The sequence below is a fragment of the Hetaerina americana genome, unplaced genomic scaffold (assembly GCF_022747635.1).
Source record: "Hetaerina americana unplaced genomic scaffold, ioHetAmer1.1.p SCAF_23, whole genome shotgun sequence".
Taxonomy (NCBI): Eukaryota; Metazoa; Arthropoda; class Insecta; order Odonata; family Calopterygidae; genus Hetaerina; species Hetaerina americana.
The window spans coordinates 4976322-4999761 of record NW_027286797.1 but is presented as its reverse complement, the minus strand read 5'-3'; the positions used below and the strand labels follow the sequence as shown (position 1 = coordinate 4999761).

General features: G+C 34.2%; 2 protein-coding genes across 2 annotated transcripts; one reads left to right on the top strand and one right to left on the bottom strand.

Annotated features, from left to right (window-relative positions):
- The first annotated feature begins 639 nt into the window (after positions 1-639).
- Positions 640-10737, top strand: LOC139689407 (UPAR/Ly6 domain-containing protein crok-like). Its single transcript, XM_071586508.1, has 3 exons — positions 640-846; positions 4242-4406; positions 8776-10737. Exons 1-3 carry the CDS (start codon positions 786-788, stop codon positions 8988-8990), a joined length of 441 nt encoding a protein of 146 aa, XP_071442609.1. The 5' UTR covers positions 640-785; the 3' UTR covers positions 8991-10737.
- A 2739-nt stretch (positions 10738-13476) lies between these two features.
- LOC139689380 (outer mitochondrial transmembrane helix translocase-like) lies at positions 13477-22959 on the bottom strand. The gene is made up of 7 exons (XM_071586461.1): positions 22364-22959; positions 22245-22289; positions 21981-22158; positions 21662-21862; positions 18458-18654; positions 18027-18211; positions 13477-17859 (listed from the first exon to the last, which is right to left on the bottom strand). Exons 1-7 carry the CDS (start codon positions 22517-22519, stop codon positions 17742-17744), a joined length of 1080 nt encoding a protein of 359 aa, XP_071442562.1. The 5' UTR covers positions 22520-22959; the 3' UTR covers positions 13477-17741.
- Positions 22960-23440: the final 481 nt, after the last annotated feature.

Genomic DNA, 23440 nt, shown 5'->3' with positions numbered 1-23440 from the left:
TCGCGCGGGATAAAAAATAAACTGAAAAGAACGAAAATCCGTTGCAGGAATTAGCGAGCCTTCAGAGCGAATCGCCTTGACTTTCCCTTGCGCTATATCTGCGAAATCTATTTGTTCTCGAACCCCTGGGGAGTACGAATGGCGTGGCGAAAAATCTACTTCCTTTCGACGAGTAGGCCGCGAGCATTTAATCCGGACCGGGGTTGCCAACAAAGAGAGATAAAGACGAAACGGTCTATGCTCGATAATGAAATCCTTGTATTGGATAAATGTTTGATACACCTAGTTATGGGGATCACGGTTCCTCATATCATTTATAAGAGGAATCGTGATTGTATAGCAATTTGACGTGTAAATACTACGTGAATACGCGAAATATCTACATAAAAAGATACGATTTATGAGAAGGAGAAGAGTGTTGAACTGGGTTCATGCCCCCGCGAATTTTTCCCCACCACGAACTCATAAGGCTCTCACAAATTATGCAAAACCAAATCGGTTTTGTCAAATCGTCTTTGGCTCCATCTCTCAACCTCCCCTCGCCGCATCTCTCTTCTTTCGTGACTCGCTATGCGTGCCGGGGTCGACAACAGCGCGCGTTTGGGTACTTCGGGAGTGTGAGGGGACGGGTGGGACGTGATACTTCCCCTACATTTCAACCTCCTTCTCATCATCTGCCACTCAGCATTCAGCCGTGTGAAGGGACAGAAGCAGTTAGTGGGTCTTTAGTAGCGCTTCATTCAAGATACAATTCGAAAGGGTGACGGCCATAATAGACAGCAAGTATGAAGCTGGAATACCTCATTTGTCTCTGCATCTTCGGAGTTGTCATGGTGGCCCGCCCAGGTAAATTACTTTTGCCGTCAGTTGGAGATCTTTGCATATTTTATCATTGGTGGTATCCTCCCCTCCCTCGTTCGGCACGGTCCATTAAATTGGATATGTCTTTTTCCTTTATTAATGAAGGAAATTCGTTTGCTATTATTTTGTGATACTTGAGATTTAGTTCCCGAATGAATTTTTTACCTGGTTACGAAATATATAAGTCCAAATCCATTACTTAAAACCTGCTGAGAGCCAACCCGGGACTCGAAACCTCACAAAATTTGCTCAATGAAGTTATTGGTTCGGCATTAAAAATAATTTTATGTTAACAGAAACACTTACATTTGAATTTTTTAGAGTTTATGCAAAATTTAGATGATTTTTTTATCATTTGATCTCGTCGAAATTTGAATACGTCATTTTTAACGTGTATATTAATACGAAGCGCACTTAAGGTTAACACTAGTCAAAAAAATTGAATAAAGGCAAACTAAGAGGTATTCGCTAAAAATGAGGTTGAAAAGTGATTAATATTCCTCCTGCATCATGGAACCAAACTTGAGTGGTGCAATAAACCCTCAACTGCTGGCTGTCTTTTACGGCAAATATTTCTCAGCCCCGTATTAAATAATTATTAATTATTTTACGTTCACACGTGCTCCTTCGCGCATAACCTAGTGTGTGTATACAACCTCTCTCTCTCTCTCTTTATATATATATATATATATATATATATATATATATATATATATATATATATATATATATATATATATATATATATATATATAATATGTAATATTTGTTTTACATTCATCGGGAGATGCAATTTCGGATTTATTTCTAATTTCTCAATAGGTTTTCTCTTTCTTCTTCAGATGTTCTATAAAATTTAATCGTATCGATGTCTTAAACTCAGTTCGTTTGGTTAAAAACACAATTTTTACAAATGTGTCCTGCTACTATAAGTCCATATTCCTTCTTAGTTTCATCTAAGGCATTCATTTAAATTTCGAGCTATGGCCCTGGTGGAGGGTGAAACATTGTTGCTATTCTTATCTTTGGTGTGCTGTCTTTTATTACTTGTTATGTTTACCGGTGAATGTAGAAAAATTGCCCATTTTCTTGCCCGAAATATAAAATATTTATCCATGCACTGAACCTGTAATTTTCTCCGGATACTGGAAAAAATTTGATTAGCATGCCAAAAAATATCCGTCGATTAAGTTCACTTAAAAACGAGGTACAATAATTCACTAAAAATATGCTACAGTCTATAAAAACCTCAATTCATACTTGAAAATGTTTCACTGATAAATACAGGCTACGGCAATATAACTTCCTACTTTCAAACGCAAAACGCTTTCAAAAAACGAAGTTATGCTTCCGCCCCCCGCGTATTATATTTAATTCAATCGCTCATGTAAAAATTCCTTAATCCCGGCAAGGTAATACCTAACATTTGAAGCATCTCGGTCTCAATCAAGCGAGGGCATGTTTCCAATGCCTCTGTTAATTTTCTTGAAGTATACCCAATGCATTCTTAGTAGAACTTCGCATTTTGGGGTGTATGCATTTCCCGATTTATGAGGGCTATTCGGTGAAAAATGTTTTTTTTAAATATAACATCACACGTCCTTCAAATTTTGATGGTCTTTTTCAAAGTATCTAAAGCTGCATTGGATACAATGCCACATCTTTTTTTCCGGTCTTCGAAGACACCTTCGACATCATTTTTTTATGGGACCTTCGAAACCTTCTAAGTAGCCTTCGCCACTCCTTCTGGTGATGAAAAACACATTCATCGAAGGAGATTATTGATATTACACTGTTTTAGCCGTTACTCGGTAAAATTTCTCCATAGCAGAAAGACAACAGTTCCACAATTGATATTTATTATGGAATTGCTATATTTCTGGTATCTGCACAGTGTTTTTTCACATTGAGAACAGGAAAAGGTCTCCAGACCTAGATCGGAACTGCAGTATAACTTCACATTAAAATTCTCGAGATATTCAGCATCAGCATATGTAATTGTGGTATCATGCGGCCTATTTGCTTTGAAACATGAGCTTTTGTGATAAATATATGGCCTAATAAGTTTCCACCAGTGAGCAGAGGTACCTATTTCCTTGACTACCTACATTTATTTATGCCTTCAATATGTTTAAAAGCAAAGTTAATATGAGAAACAATTTTTATTTTGAGAGTGAACATTTTTTATTAAAATCTAAATTATATACCTACATTAACTTAAGGCCTTGATGTCCACATTTTCACATTCAGTGTATCAGTAGTGTATAGAAACAGTGAACGTGACCATGAAGAGTAGTTGTTTGGGTTGCGATGAACTTTGTATAAACAAGTGGTGAATATTAATATATTTGGGTTAAGCACTGATTAGGCTACATTGTGGTGACTCTGCAGATTGTACCACACTGCATCATGATAATCATAAATAATTCACCCGTTTTTCTTTTTCATATCCTTCATTTCTAGTTGTAGTCAGTTCTGGTGATTACTCTTTAATACATTTTTGGAGCACACATATTTCCTTTGAAACCATCTTAGCAGCCTTCAATTCTGCTTCTTATGATGAAAAATGCCTTTGACGAAGCTGTTTATTCACATTGTGGTACAGAAAAAAGTCACATGGATCTAAGTCTAAACTATAGAATGCACTTCACATAGATGTTTGTGATATGTTTAGAAACAACATTTGTTGTGTGGATTGTATTAATGTGGTATAATATCTTGCCTTTTCCTTTGAAATGTGCTCTTTTGGAATTAGCATATGGCATTATAAAATCTTCTGTAAATTCTCTTAATTGGCTGGACATTTGTTACAATACACGAAGCAGCCCTGAGAATGTTTTTTGGGAGAATTCTATGCCAGCCCATTGTTTATTCCCATAAAAGCATGGTCCTGAACTTTCCAGTTCATATGTCCTAAGTTCCTGAATGATTAAAATGGCCTCTATGAATATCTCAGCTATATATGATGTTGACATGAGTAGCAAAGTGATTGTAAAATGATAATTTGCAATTGATATTTATTGAATATTGATGGAAAAGTATTCTCTGAGATGCCTCTAAATATCTCATTCCAATTTTGAAGCAAATATCCCTCTTCCCATGATTAATCTATATCAGAAGGATACCAAATTTTTATAGGCAAAGACATTTTTAGGCAGGGATTTAAAAATGTTTTTAGGCATCATATAAAAAATTATTTATTTGCCCAAATTCACCCAAAAAATAACTTCAATTAAAGTGAATAACATTGAAATAATTGAAAATTATTCTAATGATAGTATTAGCTACTTTTTACCTAAAAATATCAACTTAATTTGATCCAGACATTTTGAAAGAGACTGGAATATTTATACCATCTTACAAAATTATCTATTATTCAGGTGCAGCTATTCTTTGCTATGAGTGTAACAGTAAGAATGACTCCAGATGTGCAGATGAAGAATTGCCTGACACTCTGCTCAAGAATTGCAGTCACCATGTAAAGGGCTCTCAGTATATTTTGTGCCGGAAGATTGTTCAAACCATAGATTTTACAGTAAATGAAAGTAAGTAATTGTGTATCTAATTGTTTCCCATGCATTTAGTGTCATGTTTTCAAACAGAGAAGAGATGTTTTCCAAGTGTAAAGTAGGTAGTGAACATTTTTTTAACATGGAAGTGTGCTAATTAACACACTATTCCTTACAAAAAGGTCAATAACAAATCTCTTTCAGGTACCTTTATGTTGAGAGAAAATGATAGTGTATTCACAATTGCTATTTTCCAATCAAAGCATTTTTATTTTTGCATGCATGCATAGCTGCTGTAATTGTATATCATTCCAAGGGCTCAATTATAGTAATCAAGAACAATGACAATGTGAAAATATGGCATATAGCTGTGGCCATATAGCAAAACTCCAATTATCAGTGCACATGTCTAGCTAGCAGTTTCGTGGACATTGCAATAATTCATCTCCTTGGCTAAAATAATCCAAGTCAAAGCAAATTATATATTTTGGAATTAAATGAAACTCTGTTTGTCCAACAAATATATTTAACATACATGACCTGAGTTTTCTCAGGAGATATATCCAGGAGCTGCATCATCATGACAAAACGTAGATGGTATGTGTCTAATAAAATTGTGAAATATGAAGTTGCTCATTTTATTCCAATAGGGAGCAGAGCTACAATGTGACACAAATCATCATTAATTATGAAAACTTAATGGGATCAGTGGTGTGCAAATGAGAGATTGTGGGGTGGAACATATGCCATAGGTCCTGAGTTGTGAAGACAGCTGAAAGAAATAAAATTTCAAATATTAATTCAGCCAAACAGTGATTTTTTATTGAGGAAAGTTATTGTGGACACTTAGAAACTTACTCATGTATACTCACATTCAGAGGTCCAGAGCTCCTGTAACAGGGGGAGGATTAGTCCTCTTATTGCAGAAAAATCATAATTGTCTCTGGACACAAGTTTGCATGCATGAAAAATAAGTATATTTTTTCATCCTTGTGGTCATAAATTGATACAGGAATAGTCTTGTATTAGTAGGAAAACTTTCACAGCAATAATTTTACTGGCAACTCTTTTCAGTATGAAACTTGACAACAGAGTAATACAATTTAATTTCCAGGTAAAGTGTGATTTCTGCCTAAATCAAGAAGTATGAATGGTTATCTTACCTTTGGTGGGTAGGGCTGTTGGACAATTTTGTTCTCATAATTTTTGGTCCAAATAGGTCTGCTATTTGATTTTTATTCCAACAGTTTTCATGTAATGTATGGTACAACTGGTATTTAAGTCACTGTGTCTCTATCTCTAACTTCCTCTCTTATCAGCCTGGTGACATTTAATTAATGATTATAAAGGGAAATATGTGAATAAAAGGCACTGGTAGCAGTTCTAACCTTTCAAAAATTGGCCGACATGAAATATCCTCCTTTGCAATCAAAAGAATAGCTCTCTCCTGAATATGGAATATTTAGAAATCCTTCATTAAGGACTCAGAAGTTGCCTAATCTTCATGTATTTTATGGCCCAGGAAACGCTCCATATAAATTAGTGAAATCAAGTTTCAGGAATTCATGTTTGAGAATAGGAATTCGTGAAACTGAATCTTCATGTCACTGCTCAACTGAGATAATAGAACTGATTTGTATAATATAATTTCCCTGGTTTCATCAATAACTGATTTTGTTCATGTTTAGTATATTTTTCGTTAAAATTAGTTTTTGTTAATTAGGATATAATGTAATATGTTAATTAAATTTTAAATAACACTTGGATCAGCCATCTGGTAGGATAATATGTAAAATGAGCCATGTGAAACATTATGGCTTTACGTATCCTAGAGGGGATTATTTGAAATGGCATCACAGCTGCTGAAAAACCTTAGTTATATGTTCTTATGTTATATTGATTAATCTTGTTTTGAACACTTCTGTAGTGATTATACTGAATATAAGATGCATTGTGGTATTTAGTAAACCTTCCTATATGAAAAATTAACTTCAAATTTGTCAGTGTCAGGCCTTTTTTAGTTTGTTTCATTTTTTTTGCATCTCATTGTAGAGAGAAATGATTGTTTTTATGTTAGGTATTACCCCATTGCAGTTCTGGGAGTTATTTGATTAACAAAATATGACATTAAAATATTTTTCCCACCAATCACAGTTTAACACCAGTTTTGATGGTTCATATTTTTCAATGGTCCCTTGAAAATATAAATTTAAGGTTTTGCTCTACATAATAGTACGGAAAGATACACTGATGACAAAATTTTCTGTAGCAGTATAGAACAAAGTTCACCATAATATAGGGCAGTAAGAAACTGAGTCATTATGACCTGGATGAAGCTAATTAGGTAGCAGACTGAGCTGAGCTTGTCAACCATACCCGTAATGTGATTCCCACGATTCACATGACTCAATCGGAAGATCTAGGAATACTTTGAAGCTCACTTTTGTATGTACAAAACCATGCATGTGAGTGCAAGTTTTTCCAATCCACAGGTCTCATGACTCTACCATCATCAGCATCCACAAAAATGAAATAATGACAGAAGTATTTGATTTTAGCCAAAGTGTTCTCAGGTCAATAACCTTTGAAGTTATCTCTTTTCTCCATTCCTGCACATCACTGGAAAATATTTTGTCCAAGATAATCCAGCCCCATATCTTCATTTCTAGATAAAGCTGAAGTAGAAAGGTGGAAGAAACTAGATGGTAGCAAATAAGTGCTATGAATCTTTTTTACTTTACACAGAAACGACTGGAGTAGGAGAAGAATACTTTTTCAATACTATTCTCTTGAAATGATTGCTATTCCTATGTTAGGTTTGTTACCCAGTATCTATTGCAACACCCATATGTCAACTTGCAGGGTAGCCAAGTAATACATTATTCATAAGAGCATTGATATTCGCCATGTTCAAAAGTTTTTTAAAATTTCTTTTTAGGTTTGTTATTTGTGAATTGGAAGATTTTTTTAGTAATGCAGTTGAGCTTAACGATTAGTTTTTATAAGGAATTGAGTGTACAATAGGTATAATTGCAGAGTCTATAAGTGTAATTGCAGTTTTAGAATTGCCTTTAGAATTTTAAAATTTATACCATGCATAAAGATAAATATGCATTTAAAAATGAAAACCAAAATGAAATTAAAATGAGATTTTTTTAACCTGACTTTTTTCCCTGTGCAACTAATTATTTTTATTTTTATGTGCTCATAAGTTCATAAAGTATGTTCATATTAAAAATGATACCTACCAATATAAATACAAGGATATGATATTTCTAAGATTTTGTAGGAAATTAAATAGTTTACCTTTAATAACGATGCACAATTCCTACGTAATAAATATCTATTCCAACCAATTACAACATAGAGGCATTGAAATGGAAAATCTTCTAATTCCAATACATTCACTTGTAAAAATGATTGAAAAAACCATTACGGAAAATATGTAATATCCCAAAAAGTTTCAGGTAAAAGATTTGTCCATTTTAATTGCGCATTTTGAAAATTATAAAAATATACAATATGCAAAACATGCATGGAATAAAATTGGTGATTAATTTCTCCTTTCTTAGTGGTTAAGACTTTATTTTTTTGTTTTAAAACTTTAGAAGCACTCTTTCATTTGCTAGGATGAAATTTCAATTTTGTCAAGACATTCTTTTGGCTAATATATCTCTTCAGGGGAGTTACAGACAGCTATCAGAAAAAAATTATATTATATGGGTTAACAAATTTTCGTTTTTGTCAGGTGTGTACACACCTGTGTGTGTGTGTGTGTGTGTGTGTGTGTGTGTGTGTGTGTGTGTGTGAGAGAGAGAGAGAGAGAGAGAAACGGCCCAAATTATATCCTGAATGAATGTCTTGTGTTTCCTTGGTATTATAAAGTAATAAAATCACTGCCATGAACTATGTTAAATTTATTTTGCATGGTAATTTTATGTGACTATAGTCATGTAATAAAGCTTTAGAAAGCTGTTGAAAAGAAGAGATCCTTTTATGTGTAAATAAGATCTTACTTCTTTAACCCCATCTCTAAGTACTAAGTTTATATTTATTATGATGAGATACAAATGCATCATAAATCAAATTGTAAGAGTTTAAATTTAACCTAAAATTGATTTTCCCTTGCTGAAGCAAAAGGATTCATTCTTTTGGCCTAGCCAAAGTATTGAAAACATGTATTTTTTAAAGTTTTCTTAGCCTTATCATGTAATTTGTAATGCATGATATAGTGTAAACTAGTCATTTTTACAGTAGTATGGCCATAATTGTAGCTGCTCTACCACTTTGTCTTGATTATAAACTTATATTCTGGAATATTGTTGTCCATTATGCTAATGTTTATAGTATGTATTATAACTAGTATGTTGACTGTAATATCTTTCTTTCTCAAATTGTACATCAGATCCACCTGATAGCAGGACCATAAGATCTTGTGGATCAAATAACTCCTCATATTCTGAGTCTTGCTACTCACGAGGAGGTTTTGGAGGTCGACAGGAAGTCTGTAGCTGTATGACAGACAAATGCAATCATGCCTCGCAGCTTTTCATGGGATATATCTTATTTCTAGCTCCTGTTGGATTGATTTTTACCCACTTACTGCAAAGTGTACACTAGCTTTAAAAATCAAAACTATTAGGGTCTGAATCAATTTTTCATTTTATCATTGTCATTTTTTGTTCATGCCTTTTGTTTTGATCAATGTCCTCAATTCATTCCAATACTGTGCTCCTGTTTTTGTTATATTTTTGAATCATGACTTCAATTTACAGGATATTTAACATGTAATATCAGTGTAGTCCAGAATGAGAACTTCTTTTATTATTGAATAATGTTATCTGTTGTGAGTAACCCTAAATGTAACACTCTTGTTTTAAATGAAAGAAATGATGATATTCTCAAAATTCAGTGTTTTCATTCAATGGGTTCATTTATGTTTCACTTTAAGCTTGACTCTCTTGTTAGAGCATTTCAAATTGATAGACCACCACGGTCATGTCTGGAATAATTCTATATAAATGATTTTTCAAGTTAGAGAAACAACTTTGATTTACTGATTCAGGGGCAAACATAGAGTATTGGTAAAGAAATTGTTATTCGATCATGTAGTATCTATTGATGATTTAATTTTGACATCTATTTTGGTCTACTATGCTGAAAAACTAGTTATCAGTGGTTGATCTGGAAAGATTGCTACTGATTTTTTTACCGATTTAAAAAGTTATTAGCTGCATGATAAAGAAATATTGCTAATGAAGGTATATCATCTATTAAATCAATACATTAATTGCTGTATTGCAAGTTTCAGTTAGCCTGTCATCAAGGTAAAAATTTCTGTCAATTAAAAACTATTTTAAGATTACCAATTCATTTTGTCATTTTGATAAATATATAACTTATTATTATTCTCATAAAATAAAATACTAGTGTTTCCATGAACATGATGGTAACTTTGGATGTTTCGATACACTTTCATTACATTGTTACCCACTGCTTCATTGTTCTTTCATTATTAGGAATACTGTTGTAGCTTAGTATAACAGCCTACTGCGATTTAACGGAATGATAATTTTTAGTGCCAATGCATTAAGTAATTGAGAAAAAGATTTATACTTCCATTGCAAAGGCTGGAAGAATCTTTACCTTCTGTTTAATAGGGCATGGTGATATTATTGTTGACTATGTATTTTGAAATAACAACAATAATAATAATGTTAGATTCTGAGAAAGCAATTCAAAAGAAATTTGTACTAAGATTGTGCATATTGCGTCACTTATAATATTTGTGTATTTGATTTAAATAATATCCTGCTTTTGTTTGAACTTGATTTTATTTCATCTTGGAATGGAAGTGCCCACACAAGTGTGTATATTATAGGCAGCTGAACAACTGTGTATGTTGTTACACAGGCTGAGTAGGTAGCTACTCAAGCTGTCAAGATGACTTACACGGAAGAATGCACAGCTACCTACACTGCCTATTTATGACCTTATAGAAGCTGAGTAGGTGCCTACACAATTTATGAAGCTGTGTGGGCAAATTCCTCTTGAGGCCTTTGGCTCTAGTGGAGGTGACAACACAGTGTTCCAATTGGCTACAGAGCTAAGTAGGTAGCGTCATAGATGGCTACAGAGTCTGTGCCAGGCACACACCTTGTGAGGCCATCTGTGCAGGCTTCCACTTGGGCAGGGATGGTAGTAGGTAATTTGACTTTTCAGAGTACACTTTGGTGAGAAAAATACTGGCTGAAAAAAGTATGGCTGTTGTGATGAGGAATTGGTTGCTTCATATTCTTAAGATTATTGCAATAAAATGTTATGCACATGTACTGAATTTTTGTAATTAAAGCAATTATTTTAGGAATCATGTTTTACCAGTGTATGATTAATGCGAAATGGCTGTCAGCCAGCATATAAGTTGATGTCACATTATTGTACCTAATGTGAAAATATCTGTTGATGGAGATAATTTTTATCACAATATAAACTGATCCTGAAAATATTTTTGTGAGCTACATTATGTGCATAAACACACTGACTGTATTTATTTGTATGCATTTAGATTTTTCTACGAATGGAAAATTCAATGAATGCATTGAATTGCTAATATGATAGAAACTGCAGTCAAAACTTTAATTTCTCCATTAACAACGCACTACTTGAAGATAAAGATACATTCCTAATCCTGAATCCTAAATATTAACTTGATGGGCTATGACAAACCATTTGTCTTCCTTAACCATACATTATTCCACAGAGTACAATATAAATTACCACATTAGCTGATATTTTTTGCAGTCTCAAAGTCAAAATAACTATGATATACAATTCAGTGTTTTTAATTATAATACAATCATTAAAATAGTATCTTGTTACATATTTGTTGGCTGCACAATTTTCTGTATATTTTTGAAGTCTACTAAACTATGTCAGGTGCCATGCGCATGAAATGGCCAGTCATCACACAAATATGTTTTAAAATTTTGTGTTCTAGTTCATAGTCATCTCCCCCGCTGTAGGCCACCACAATGTATAAAATTTCTCTCTTCAAGGAAGAATTTACCTGAACCAAATCGTTGTTAGCTGAACATTTTTTCATTTTCACGATTCCAACTTCTGTAATACACTTAGAGTAAAAGCAATAAAAACTGGGGTACATGTTAACTTCATGCATAATGCTGGTGCAAATTCAAACAAACTGAAGTCATGAGAATATATGGGTGGAAGAATTATTCAGGTAAATGAATTGAAAGTGATTATAAGATGATCTGGTCCCAAAGGTCAATATAGAACATTAAATGTCATTGTTGGGGTTTGATTCAGACCTTGGGTTCAATGGAAGAGGTTCCTTAAAAAAATGACCTCTTAGTCTTATAATAATGGAATACTGAATCAAATTGTTCTAAAAACTCTTAATCATCTAATACTTTTACTAAACAAACATCTTGTTTAGTAAAATGATGGTTATCATTTCGAATATTTTCTGCCCAAAGTTGCAACCAATGGCAAATATTATCCTGTATAAATTACAATTTCGTCCCTAAAACGGGTTGGTCACCAGAAAGCATCCTGTTCTTGCAATTTTCTTGTTTCTATTAAGGTTTTGTTTTTGCTGAAAAGTGATTTTGTTGTTTATCATTTCAAACATTTTCTATCAAAAGTTCCAGAATATAGCGAACCTTACGGTGTATAAATCACATTTGCGTCCCTAAAGCTGTTTGGTAGCTCGAAAAAATCTTCATTTTTCAATTTCCTTGTTTTTCTACGATTTGATTATTGTCGCAGAATTATTTTATTGGTTATTATGTTTATGTCTATTACCAATTATTCTTGGTATTTCTGCCTAAAATGCTCTCCAAGACAAACATTATGGAATACATATGGCAATAGCGTCCAAAAAACCGTTTGGACACAGGAAAATATTTGGTGTTTTCAATTTTCGTGTTTTTCCTATAATATTGTGAAGTGTCGCAAAATATTTTTGTTGGTTCTCACTGTCGTTTGGTGACGTTAATATTCTTTTAATTTTCATATACTGGTTGTTTTTTTAGTGACAAAATGTTGTATTTTGTAATAATTTCAAAAATTGTCCGCCAAAAATGAGGAATTTAGCGTGTGAATGGTGCATAAATATAGAGCTTCTGCAAGCCTGTAAGACCACACTCCTGACAGATGTCTTGCATAACTTCAGATTCAAACACAAAAAACTGTTTATGTATGTGCTACATTTTCTTTAGTAATTATTGAACATTTTTATCAAACCGACTATTGGGTAGATAATTGTTTATGGTTTTTGTACTACAACTATTCTTGATCGCAAAAGAGAATTATTATCCCAGCACTTCTATAAAGCCTTTCACACAGATGATCATTAACTCTTTAACTTAAACCAATACCTTGGAATAGACAGTATGCCTAACTGCTGCACTTATACAATTATTAGTGACTCTATCCAATAGGAACTTAATGAGCAGTCATGATTTTGTTAGCTGTGGAAGTGTTCTGTAGAGTATCATAACAGCAATTTATAACCAATATCAGCCATTGATTCAAGTCAGGTTGACTGAAAATAAAAAAGGAATAGTAATTGCACTGCTTAACTTTTGCATACTCCTGATTCATACATCCAATTTTTACACAGAAGCACCCTGAAAAGATCTCCTAGCCACCCTCCATTGGTGTATCCAATGCATTTAACCTGTGTCATTCAATGAACATACAAAACAAATTTCTTTACTTCAATCAATGGCATAACTAACTCTCAAAAGACACAAATTGCACTCTGGTACATTGAAACTATCACTACCCCACTGAGCTGCACATTACACTTCCTTGTAGCACACAAACTCATGACTATTCATAATAGTGCATGCTATCATTGAGTATAGTCAAAATTACTCACTAATGGAAATGCTATGGCTAAGCATGAAATCTCAAATAATGGATATTTAAGGTATTAGTTTCAAATTAAAGTAATGACAATTCAAAACACTGTTAGATTTTGGAAAGTAATTCTAAGTCAACCTCCTGGTTAACCAATACATAAGAGGTGAGCAGACAATCCACATAAAGGTGCAATTCAATTTCAACAAACACTGCAAAATTATACTTTTATATAAAGGCTTAGACTTTAATTTCCATCAACTAATTCTTTACATTGGAGAGAAATAATAATTTTTTACATAGTGCAAATTTACATTCAAACCTGGAGATAAAATGAATTATTGTGGCTTATCAATGAAAAACGCCGAGGTTACAGTAAACCACCATCTGCCTGGAGGTTGATTTGATAGGAGAGGGTGGGATCTTCTTGATGTCAAGCCAAAAGACAATTTAAACTTACACATCAGGCTAAGAGGGCCAGTTCCTTCCCAAAAGCTGATGAAACATTTTTTGGTAAAATTTCATACACCACGGCACAAAATTGTCGGAAATTCCTGTCTGAACTGGTTTAACAGCAAACAGTTTACAGTGAGGTTGTGAGATGATTTTTTTGGCTTGAAGTTCAAACACTTGCAGGCCAATTGCATAATGTTGAGATAGATTACTTTACACAAGGAATCAACCACCAAAATTAAGAACAGGTTTCACTGGACCTTCTGCCCATTGGACTTGAAAAAATAGTAACATCAACGTGTACAGAACAAATATTTTTAAATGATGTTCTCATGTTTCACAAATAAATTAACTTGCAATACAATTGCAATGCAAATTAAAAAATTAAATACAAACTTTGTAAGCATTTAAGTGCAGTAAATGTAAATAAAAGAGACCTGACACTAAAACACTTGAAGCATAATGTCTCATATAGAGGGGCTTCGTACACATCAGAAGCCATGCAGGTCTCTTACAGCCATGTCTACTATGTGCTGAATTTATAGCTACAGCTGTATTTTTGACTTTGCTACTTTCTTTCAATGCTTTTACAGAAATATTTAAATGGTATAACATTCAAAAAGGTCAGTCAATAGCTGTGGTGTCACTCGAGGTGAAAACTGCTTCTGCTGGAAATATCAAAGCCAAATATCATACATTTAAGAATAACACACCAGCAGTTGGTTGACTGGCCATTGATAATACCATAAATTAACATACCGCATTGATGACTGATTAGCAAAAATTAACCTTAATAAAACAATAGTCAAAATACAAAGAAAAAGCTGAGAACCAAACTGGAAAATTTTTGATACATATCTGCTGGTGACCACCATGTGTGGTGATTACAAGCGATTGCTGTGAATTTTTGTACCTATCTTAAGGTTTCATGAATGTGAAATTTGGGGTCCATGAATTTAAGGCTTCATTGCAATTGGGGCCTCTGTAAAAATAGCAGTTAACCACAATAGAGTGTATTTGAGTGCTTCAGCATATTTCAGTTTCTTGGGGCATTACTGCAAATATAGACAAAGGGATTGGATACTTCCATCATTCAATCCCTTCCTGGCACGACTTCCAATAGACTTCAGGTATATTTCCCTTTGGAGAGCAGGGGTTTTCAGCTTCATAAGGTAGCATTAGTTCATTCTTTGAGCCGCTGAAGAATTTGAACACAACAGAAATGTAAGCTGATCCTCAGCGGCTTTGAATCCTGGAGCCAATCCCTCCTCCTCTAAGATGTATTCTCTCCAACACAAGGCTGTTACGTTGGTGTTGCAAATTTGCTGGGGCCTGTAAACCTCTCTCCTTCATCAAGGCATTAAGTAGTGGAATAAAATTTTCGGCAGTCTGTTGCAAAAAGCAGTTTCTCCCACTAATTTAACATTACAGTAAAACTCTCAAACCAAATGGGATTTGTAGAGAAGAGAACACTTGAAGACAACTCAAGATTTTGTGCAAAAATTATTAGCAGTAGTATACCAGGGTGGGGTAGGTTAATGATGGGCTTTGCTGCTATGGACTACCATGCTCCCAACTTACACCACAAAAAATCCTTTAACCCCACAGAATACATTACAGTAATATAGCATTTTATATAAATTCAATGCCTTCTCCAATGGTTTTGATCATCTATCCACAGGAAAATTATTTTTTCTACCATACACATGTAACAAATATTTGTATGTGCATTGAATGTGACATTTTAAAAGGCTGTACAAACAATAAATTAAAATGTCAATGTTCTGTCGCAATGTGCTATTGCGACAGAAATCGTAATAGCACCTCTGCAGGCTTGCAGACTCGATGTTATATTTACCTCTTAGCATATTGGATCTTTCACCCGATTTAATTTCCTTTAAATTTCAATTTTTCTGGGTAATATAATGGCTGAAAGTTCAAGTTTTCTTCTTGTCCAGCAAGTTATCTTTATATTATTATTTTAGAATTATTATCGGGAAAATTGGAACTAGAAGAGACAATTATATGGCAGTAGCTTATGTACTGGAATAGATTCTGATGCTTACTGATGAATGAAAAAAATGCAAATGATACAGAGGCCTACATTCAAGACATACAGAGATACTACATTAAAGATTCCGGATTCTTCTAAGAAATTCAAAAGACTCGGGGGACATTTTCAACTCCAGGGTTTGGGTGTCTCAGCCAAGGTTATCACATTAAATGGAAGATAAATGGGTTTCAAAACTTGACCGGGGATGAAGCAGTACATTGTGCAGTCAAAACAAAATAAATGATGTTGCTGAGTAGCAATTAAGGAAATTGGTCATTTCCATCACATTTTGGTTATGTAGAAAAGTTTTATGGTTTATAGTGTGTCTATTTCACATATTTTTTAAAACTATGATTGGTCTATCACATAGGTATTACTTTAGTTTCACAGTTTTGGAATCATGAGGGCCAATAACAAGCAAAAATATTCAAAAGCTTGTGCCAGTAACACAACTTATGACAGGAACTTAGCAAAAGAATACAGCTTCTCGTGAAATCAAGTACACAGAGGTAAACTGTTGTCTTGAAAAAAAATCGCATTGTGTACATTCATTCCTAATAAGGGTTTACTGTATTAATGTACATATTTTGGAATTTAAAGCAACTCCATTTTTAATGTCATCCATTGTCAATTCAAATGCAAAAAGCTTTAAAATGAAATATCAAATGCTTTTTCTCTGAGAATCTAAGAATTTTGAGGCGCAACATATGCAATGATTTTTCAAAAAAATGCAAAAATTGCTTTTAATTTGCCATGGTTAACTGATACTTAATTACTGAAATGTTTCTCAGACTCAGGAAAACCTATATCATTAATCCCTTCATTCCATAATTGTTTCCTGCAATATATTTGGTGAAGAGATCCTAGAAATTGTGACCCAATAACATATACGTTAAAACAAAAATTCAATAACTGTCTTTGATTACTTATCCATTTAAAGATCAATGGATTGCACTCTTCTGATAATGAATTGGCTGTGACTAATGCAGTCAATTTTCCCCAAGAGCATAGCAAGTGCCAAATAGTGGCCAATAATTATCGATTCCCAAGAAATAATTAAAAGTGATCACCAAATGCATGTACACACACTACTATACCCAACCTGAATGATAGACTATAGCCACTTGTGATAACATGCATCTACATTGCCGCTTAAATGATACCTATTTTTACAAAAATAAAAAATGAGAATAATACAAATATTCTATAAGCACTTGTATGCATGCATGGGTGTACAAACATGAGGGTGTAAATGTAGAACTACATAGAAAGAGAAAATGGCGCAAAAAAAATGTCTGAATTAAAGTTTTTAACAACAGCTTTTAAGTCATTGCATTAATACAAATTATTAATAAAATTAAGAGTACCTTTCCACTGTCCTTTATTTACGTACAACCGGTTTCAATGCTCAAGCGTCATCATCAGGTACTGATGATAAGGCTTGAGCAGAGCATTGAAACCGGTTGTACGCTAATAAAGGACAGTGGAAAGATACTTTGTATTCTTAATTTTAGTAAAATGAATTTCCACAAGGTTGAGCCAGAAACAATTGAATATTTAATACAAATTATATTTAATTAAATGAACCTTCCACCACACTTCCTGGTAAGGAGCTCTAAATTAATTCAAAAGAAATATGAAAAACTACGAAATAGACAAAATTTTTCAGAAGTGTCCTTGCAATCACTTGTTTCATGTGTGTATAATGAATGAAATAAAACTGTGATAACCACAATATCACTGCAAATGCTTAAATGTACACTAAAGATGGCTGCATACTAACCACTGAAACACTGGTAACTTCTAAAAATAGAGACATAATGCTAATATTCACTTTTTGAGACCGAGGAATATGTACAAGCTTTGATGAATGATACACTCCGTCAATCATGGCTCTCTATTTTTCTCATCCATGATTCTTAAATGCAATAACAAAAATCAATTATGAAGCTTTAAATACTCTTTAATATTTCTTTCTATTAACCATAAAAGCCAGCAGCACAAAAAAACTTCGATTCCTTAAACTTATTAATTGAAGCTGTGAGATCCTCCATAGTAATTGGCCTCAGAGCATCTTGAAATTCATCTTCAACAGGCCTAGAAGTAATGAGAAGAAACATGAATTAAACTAAAAGTACTTGCATCATACAAATCTCAACCATATCGAACTAATCTTGGAAAAACCATTTATTAGGGACAAACAGCAGAACATTCAAAGGACCCAAAAACATAACTACAAGGAACATTAGAAATCAGCAACTTACCCTTTCAATGAAGCAGTCCTGTTGAAATCTCTAACTCTATACAGAGATGCATTTCGACAAAGTTCTTTAATATCGGATCCTGAAAAACCTACAGTCTCCGATGCCAATTCATCATAGTCTACATCATTTGCTACAGGTTCTCTTCCCAGAATTAATTTAAGAATTTTGAGCCTTTGTGCTTGATCCTGAAATGAAAGACCCAAATGAATATGATTCTACTAAAATGAGACAATTAGTAGTTGACATCTATGGTCATTTTCGGCATCAGAAATAGTTAGTCAATATGGCACCCAAGTTGGGACACCCCTGAAAAATCCTGTCCCCTCTGGGATTCGAACCCAGGTCCTCATGTAGGAAGCCACCTTCATCCAAAACATTAGAAACCCTTATAAAATATTTACATACGACTAATTAAGTGAACAGACACCTACTGGCAGTCCAATGTTGAACCTTGAAGGCATCCGTCGCAGAATGGCCTTGTCCAGATCAAGTGGCCTATTTGTGGCTCCCATTACAATAACCGTGCAAACTTGATCTGTGATTAAGCCATCCCAAAAGGACATGAATTGAGCCTTCATCATTGCTGTAGCTTCATGATCCTGAGCAGCTCTCATCCGTAGGAATGCATCTATTGCCATGCAACAAAAAATTATAATAGATAAATAAAGACCATACCCACTGTTAATTATAAGCCAAAGCTTAGACTATCACAATCTGAGGGAAGCGAGTTTAAGCTTCGAGTCAATTTCAAAGCCCTATACAGCCAATTTTAAAAATATTTATTTCGTAAAACCATTTCAAACCATAAAACCCTAGCAGATAGGGGCATAATAAATGATTGGTAGCTTCAATGTCATTAAAAGAATGTCCGTGCAAACTTAAAGGGATTTGTAGATTGACTTGTTGCTTCGGGAAATGGATCTTAGGAATGAAATCAATAGCTTTCAATTTCTTCTTCATATTGGTGACACTGCTATATTGAGTCTCCCATTTTGTAGAAAATCTCTTTAATTCAGCCAAAAGGATGTCATTTTACTATGCATTAAAATCATATTCAGCACTACAATATGTAAACATTTATGTGTGAAAGAAATACCATACATACAAATTAGTTTCAGCTTTCATTTCAAGATTCGCCCAATTTAGAATGTGTTACTCCAAATATTCACAACATTAACAGATTCAATGCTAGGAAATGCCAAACAAATTCTATTCGCATTTTTTCAATAGGATGTGTCAAACGATGAACATGTTTCTCTCCCCATAAAAATAGTAGCTATTAGATGCTGTTGGCAACAGGTAAATTTTTAACAGTTAAACCAAATTGTTTCCCACTGAACTGAAACATTGTGAGGTCAGTGATGAATATCGAAAGTTGGTGCATTGCCATCACACACTGTGGTCTCCAAGACACTCAAGTCTCATTGGTCCCAACACATTGTAATCAACCAGAGATACTATCACGTTAACTCCAGGCTAGGAGGTCCTCTATGGGCATTCCCTTGATCTCTAAAAATGGTTAGCATTTCTAAAGAGGTCGACAACCACATGAATACCCCAAGATCCACCACAAAGGTGCGTGGCAGGGGGTGCCATCACCAAGTGGGAAGGGTGAGTGATAAGGGAGGATATGGGAGAGGAAGAGAAAAATATTCATCAAAAAATTATCAAATAAAAAGGTCCACAAACTCCCACAAGCTGAAAACATTACTGAGTTATTTTCCCTTAACATTTTGCTATGGTGTCATGTGCAGGTGAGCATGATACCCCATTGAATGCATTTCATGGCTTATTTTTAACATGGATTCTAATTTCAATGCAGCAGAATTTTTGTGCCCGACAGCAATTATGAATGGGTAAAAAAATAAGGGCCAAGTAATATGAAAACAATGACTTTCAGCTGCATATTAAAGAAAATAGTAGGGAACATTACGTGTTCTGGGAGCATATGAATAAGTTGTCCTAACAAAAATGAGCTTCAGAAAAAGAGTGAGAGAGTTCAATCCGGGAAAAGGATATAGAAGGATCTTAGACATATTTCTTTTTAGAAACTATGACTGTTATAAGGATAATTCAAAATGTCCTAACAGAGCTGAAGCCCCCCAAGTCAAGCCTGGTAACCCAATTCTCCTCAGAAAGGAGAAAGATGAATTTCCCGTAGATATTGAGTCACCCAGCCCAATTTCTTAACTCGTGACACAACTTTCAGTAGACTACGACGGGAGATTCAATCATGTCAGTCCAGAGAGCACAACTTGAAGCTTTCTCTGAAGGAGAATTTAGCCAGTGTGAGATTAATTTAGCCAGAGAGATTAATTTCCCATTTCAGATAATTATGAGGAGTAACTCAAGCTTCAGCAAAAGGATTTTAGATAATTCTTATGTAATTAGTCTTAGATTCCCATCTCTTTACTACACCCATCACAATTGGTTCAAGTGCTTTTACGTCCTGCCTATACTTAGACTGATAGTTTGTTTACTAGGGTGATGACAGAATTTCCATTTCTTGAAACACTAATAATAATTTCAACTGACTGGTTCCTACTAATTATCACAAATCAGCAATATTGCAGCTAATTTAGATGAAGTAGCTACATTCATTGTAAAAATTTCTGACTTCCAAGTACCTTATTTTCCCAATGATAACACACACGTTTTTCTCCCTCACTTCTCTCTTAAATAATGGCATTTTCAAAATATCTTTTTCCCTACAGCAAAAATAATATTTTATTCAATAAAATTCTAGTCTATTTATGATGATTTGGGCTGCTTGGTTTTAAATGCAAGAACTATATTAAATAAACCAAATGTCTTCATTTAAGATGGATAAATATATTTTCTCAGTGTTCTTCTTATTTTAACAGGGGAATGAAATACATTGGAATAGAATAAAGTGCTACTCTGAGTGACTATATTCATAGCTGACATATTTCCAGAGGATTAAAATTGGGGAGGACTAACTTCTTTGCTTGAGATTGTAACGGCTAATGGAATGGCTCTTCTGATGAAATGTCTACTAATGGATTAAACATTAGCTTGCTCTTTTCCTTATTGCATTCTATTGTTATCATAGTTACATTTTTGCAGCACAGACAAGGTTGTTGTCCATTGACATTTTCTACACAACATTATGTGAATTCTTGGATAAAATTAAAACTAATTATCCCTACTTTCAAAAATAACTATGGTCAAACTAACCTCCAAATGGCAATTTAAAAAAAATGAAGATCCCCAGATAGTAATGCCAGCCAGCAGATTAAGCTTTCTCAGTCAGTCACTGACACACTGGAATGAAGAAAATGTGTTTCCTTTCTTTGTAGAGAGAAAAATTACAGACCTGGGCCTCAGGATTCCTACCTTGATCCTAACATGAAAAATGCTAATGCCTAAATTCAACACACAAATAATTCATGTTCCCTGACGCCACTTCGCTATTACCCTAAATACGGGAAAATGTACACTGCAGGTATTCTACTACTGAACAAACACTGATTTAAGAGGTTATTGTGAAATACGGCATCTGACTTTAATCACATTGCCCAAAAAAACTCACACACTCCAATTTTCATTGTAAATGTGAAATATTAAAAGTACACAATACAGGAGAGGTAAAAATAATCAATAACATGCTTTACCAATTTCATCAATAAAAACAATACAGGGCTGAATTTTCACGGCGAGCGTAAAAACTGCAGCGGCCAGCTTTTGGCTCTCTCCATACCACTTGTCCGTAAGTATTGAGACATCAAGATTGATAAATCTCGTTCCTGCTTCCTTTGCCGTAGCTTTAGCAATCAATGTTTTACCACAACCCGGAGGTCCGTACAACAGCACACCTAAAAAAAATAACCATTTCGCTTATTATACCCGTGAAGGGCAGACCGTGAATAAGAGTCACCATACACCAAGAAGGAAAGATATTGAGAAACTAAACAATGAAATACAATGAACTACCTTTAGGGGGCTGAGTTAACTGCGAATCAGAGAAAAGCTCTTTCCTCTGTATTGGAAGAATAACAGTGTCTTGTAGCTCTTGAATTACATCTTCTAGGCCTGCTATATCTCTCCATGATACAGAAATGTCACTTGGATCAACCAAATGGCTGGCAATTACCATTTCATAATCTGTCAACTGCAATTAAAACAGAATTGTTTGAATTATAAATGACTTCATATCAACTCACCTACAATAACCACGAAGGAATGTAAAAAACATACCTGCTTTCCCACGGTCAGTCCCAGCCGTTTGCAAATCTTATTGGCCTTAAGAAAAATAGAGATTGCGTGAAAATTTGGCTAATATAATACATTCTTAATTGATAATGGAAAACATTTACCTTTTCAATGGCCTTCTTTTTCTGATTAACAGTTGGATCGATTTGGTTTAAAACCCACTTCAGGCTAAAAAATGAAATGGCACTAAGGATGGTAAGTCTAACAACTACTCCTATTACCTCCGTCTTATTTATTGAATTGTCACCAAAAATCCCCATCGTTAATGCCCTTTCCCTAGACACTCAGTTCCACATAAACTTTACCAGCGATGCTTTGGAATCAACGACGGAATACTTTTTAGGGCAAGAATATGTGTCAAAACATAGGAGTCAATCATAACCATTCCTTAAAAAAACCATATTATCCCAACAATCTAAATGCTTCATAGAACAAAAACCCTTAACTATCACACCACCGCTAAATACTCTCTATTGTTCCATAGTTCCTGCCGCTTCCACGGCCGAGCATAGCTAATACTGGTCAAGTAATAAATGAGCCTTGGGTTTCAATTGATCGATCCCGCGGGCCAAACGAAATTCATTGTTCTGGCGAACGAACTATCCACGTCTATTGCGACAATTAATGGAAATATCCAAGGGGAAATAGAAAGACGTGTGTTAACGGTGCGCCTGGCCACGGATCGTGTGTGTTCTAACATTCAACTATGTTACCTATATGTACATATAGATGGTGCAAGACTTCGATTTGTGTTATTAAAAATAGGAAATGCGATGGCCACGTGACATTGGGCAATATTACGGGTAACGGTTCCCTCGTATTCTGCTGATAGATATAGAGAAATGCGTGAAAGGAAATACTATATACGTTCACAGCTTAGTTTTTACATTCTGTAGGCAGGACAATAATAACTACCTATATTAACTTTATAAATGAAACAGTTTCTGGCGTCACTTGGTGGAAATTCTTGGTTGAAATTAAATTTAAAATACTTCGCCTTTCCACATAAACCACTTTTATTACTACCTAGGTTTCGTTATGGTATAACATCATCAGGTAAAAATAGAAGTCAAACACAGTATATATAGTTATGGACCACTATATGTCCAGAACTATATATACTGTGTTTGACTTGTATTTTTACCTGATGATGTTATACCATAACGAAACCTAGGTAGTAA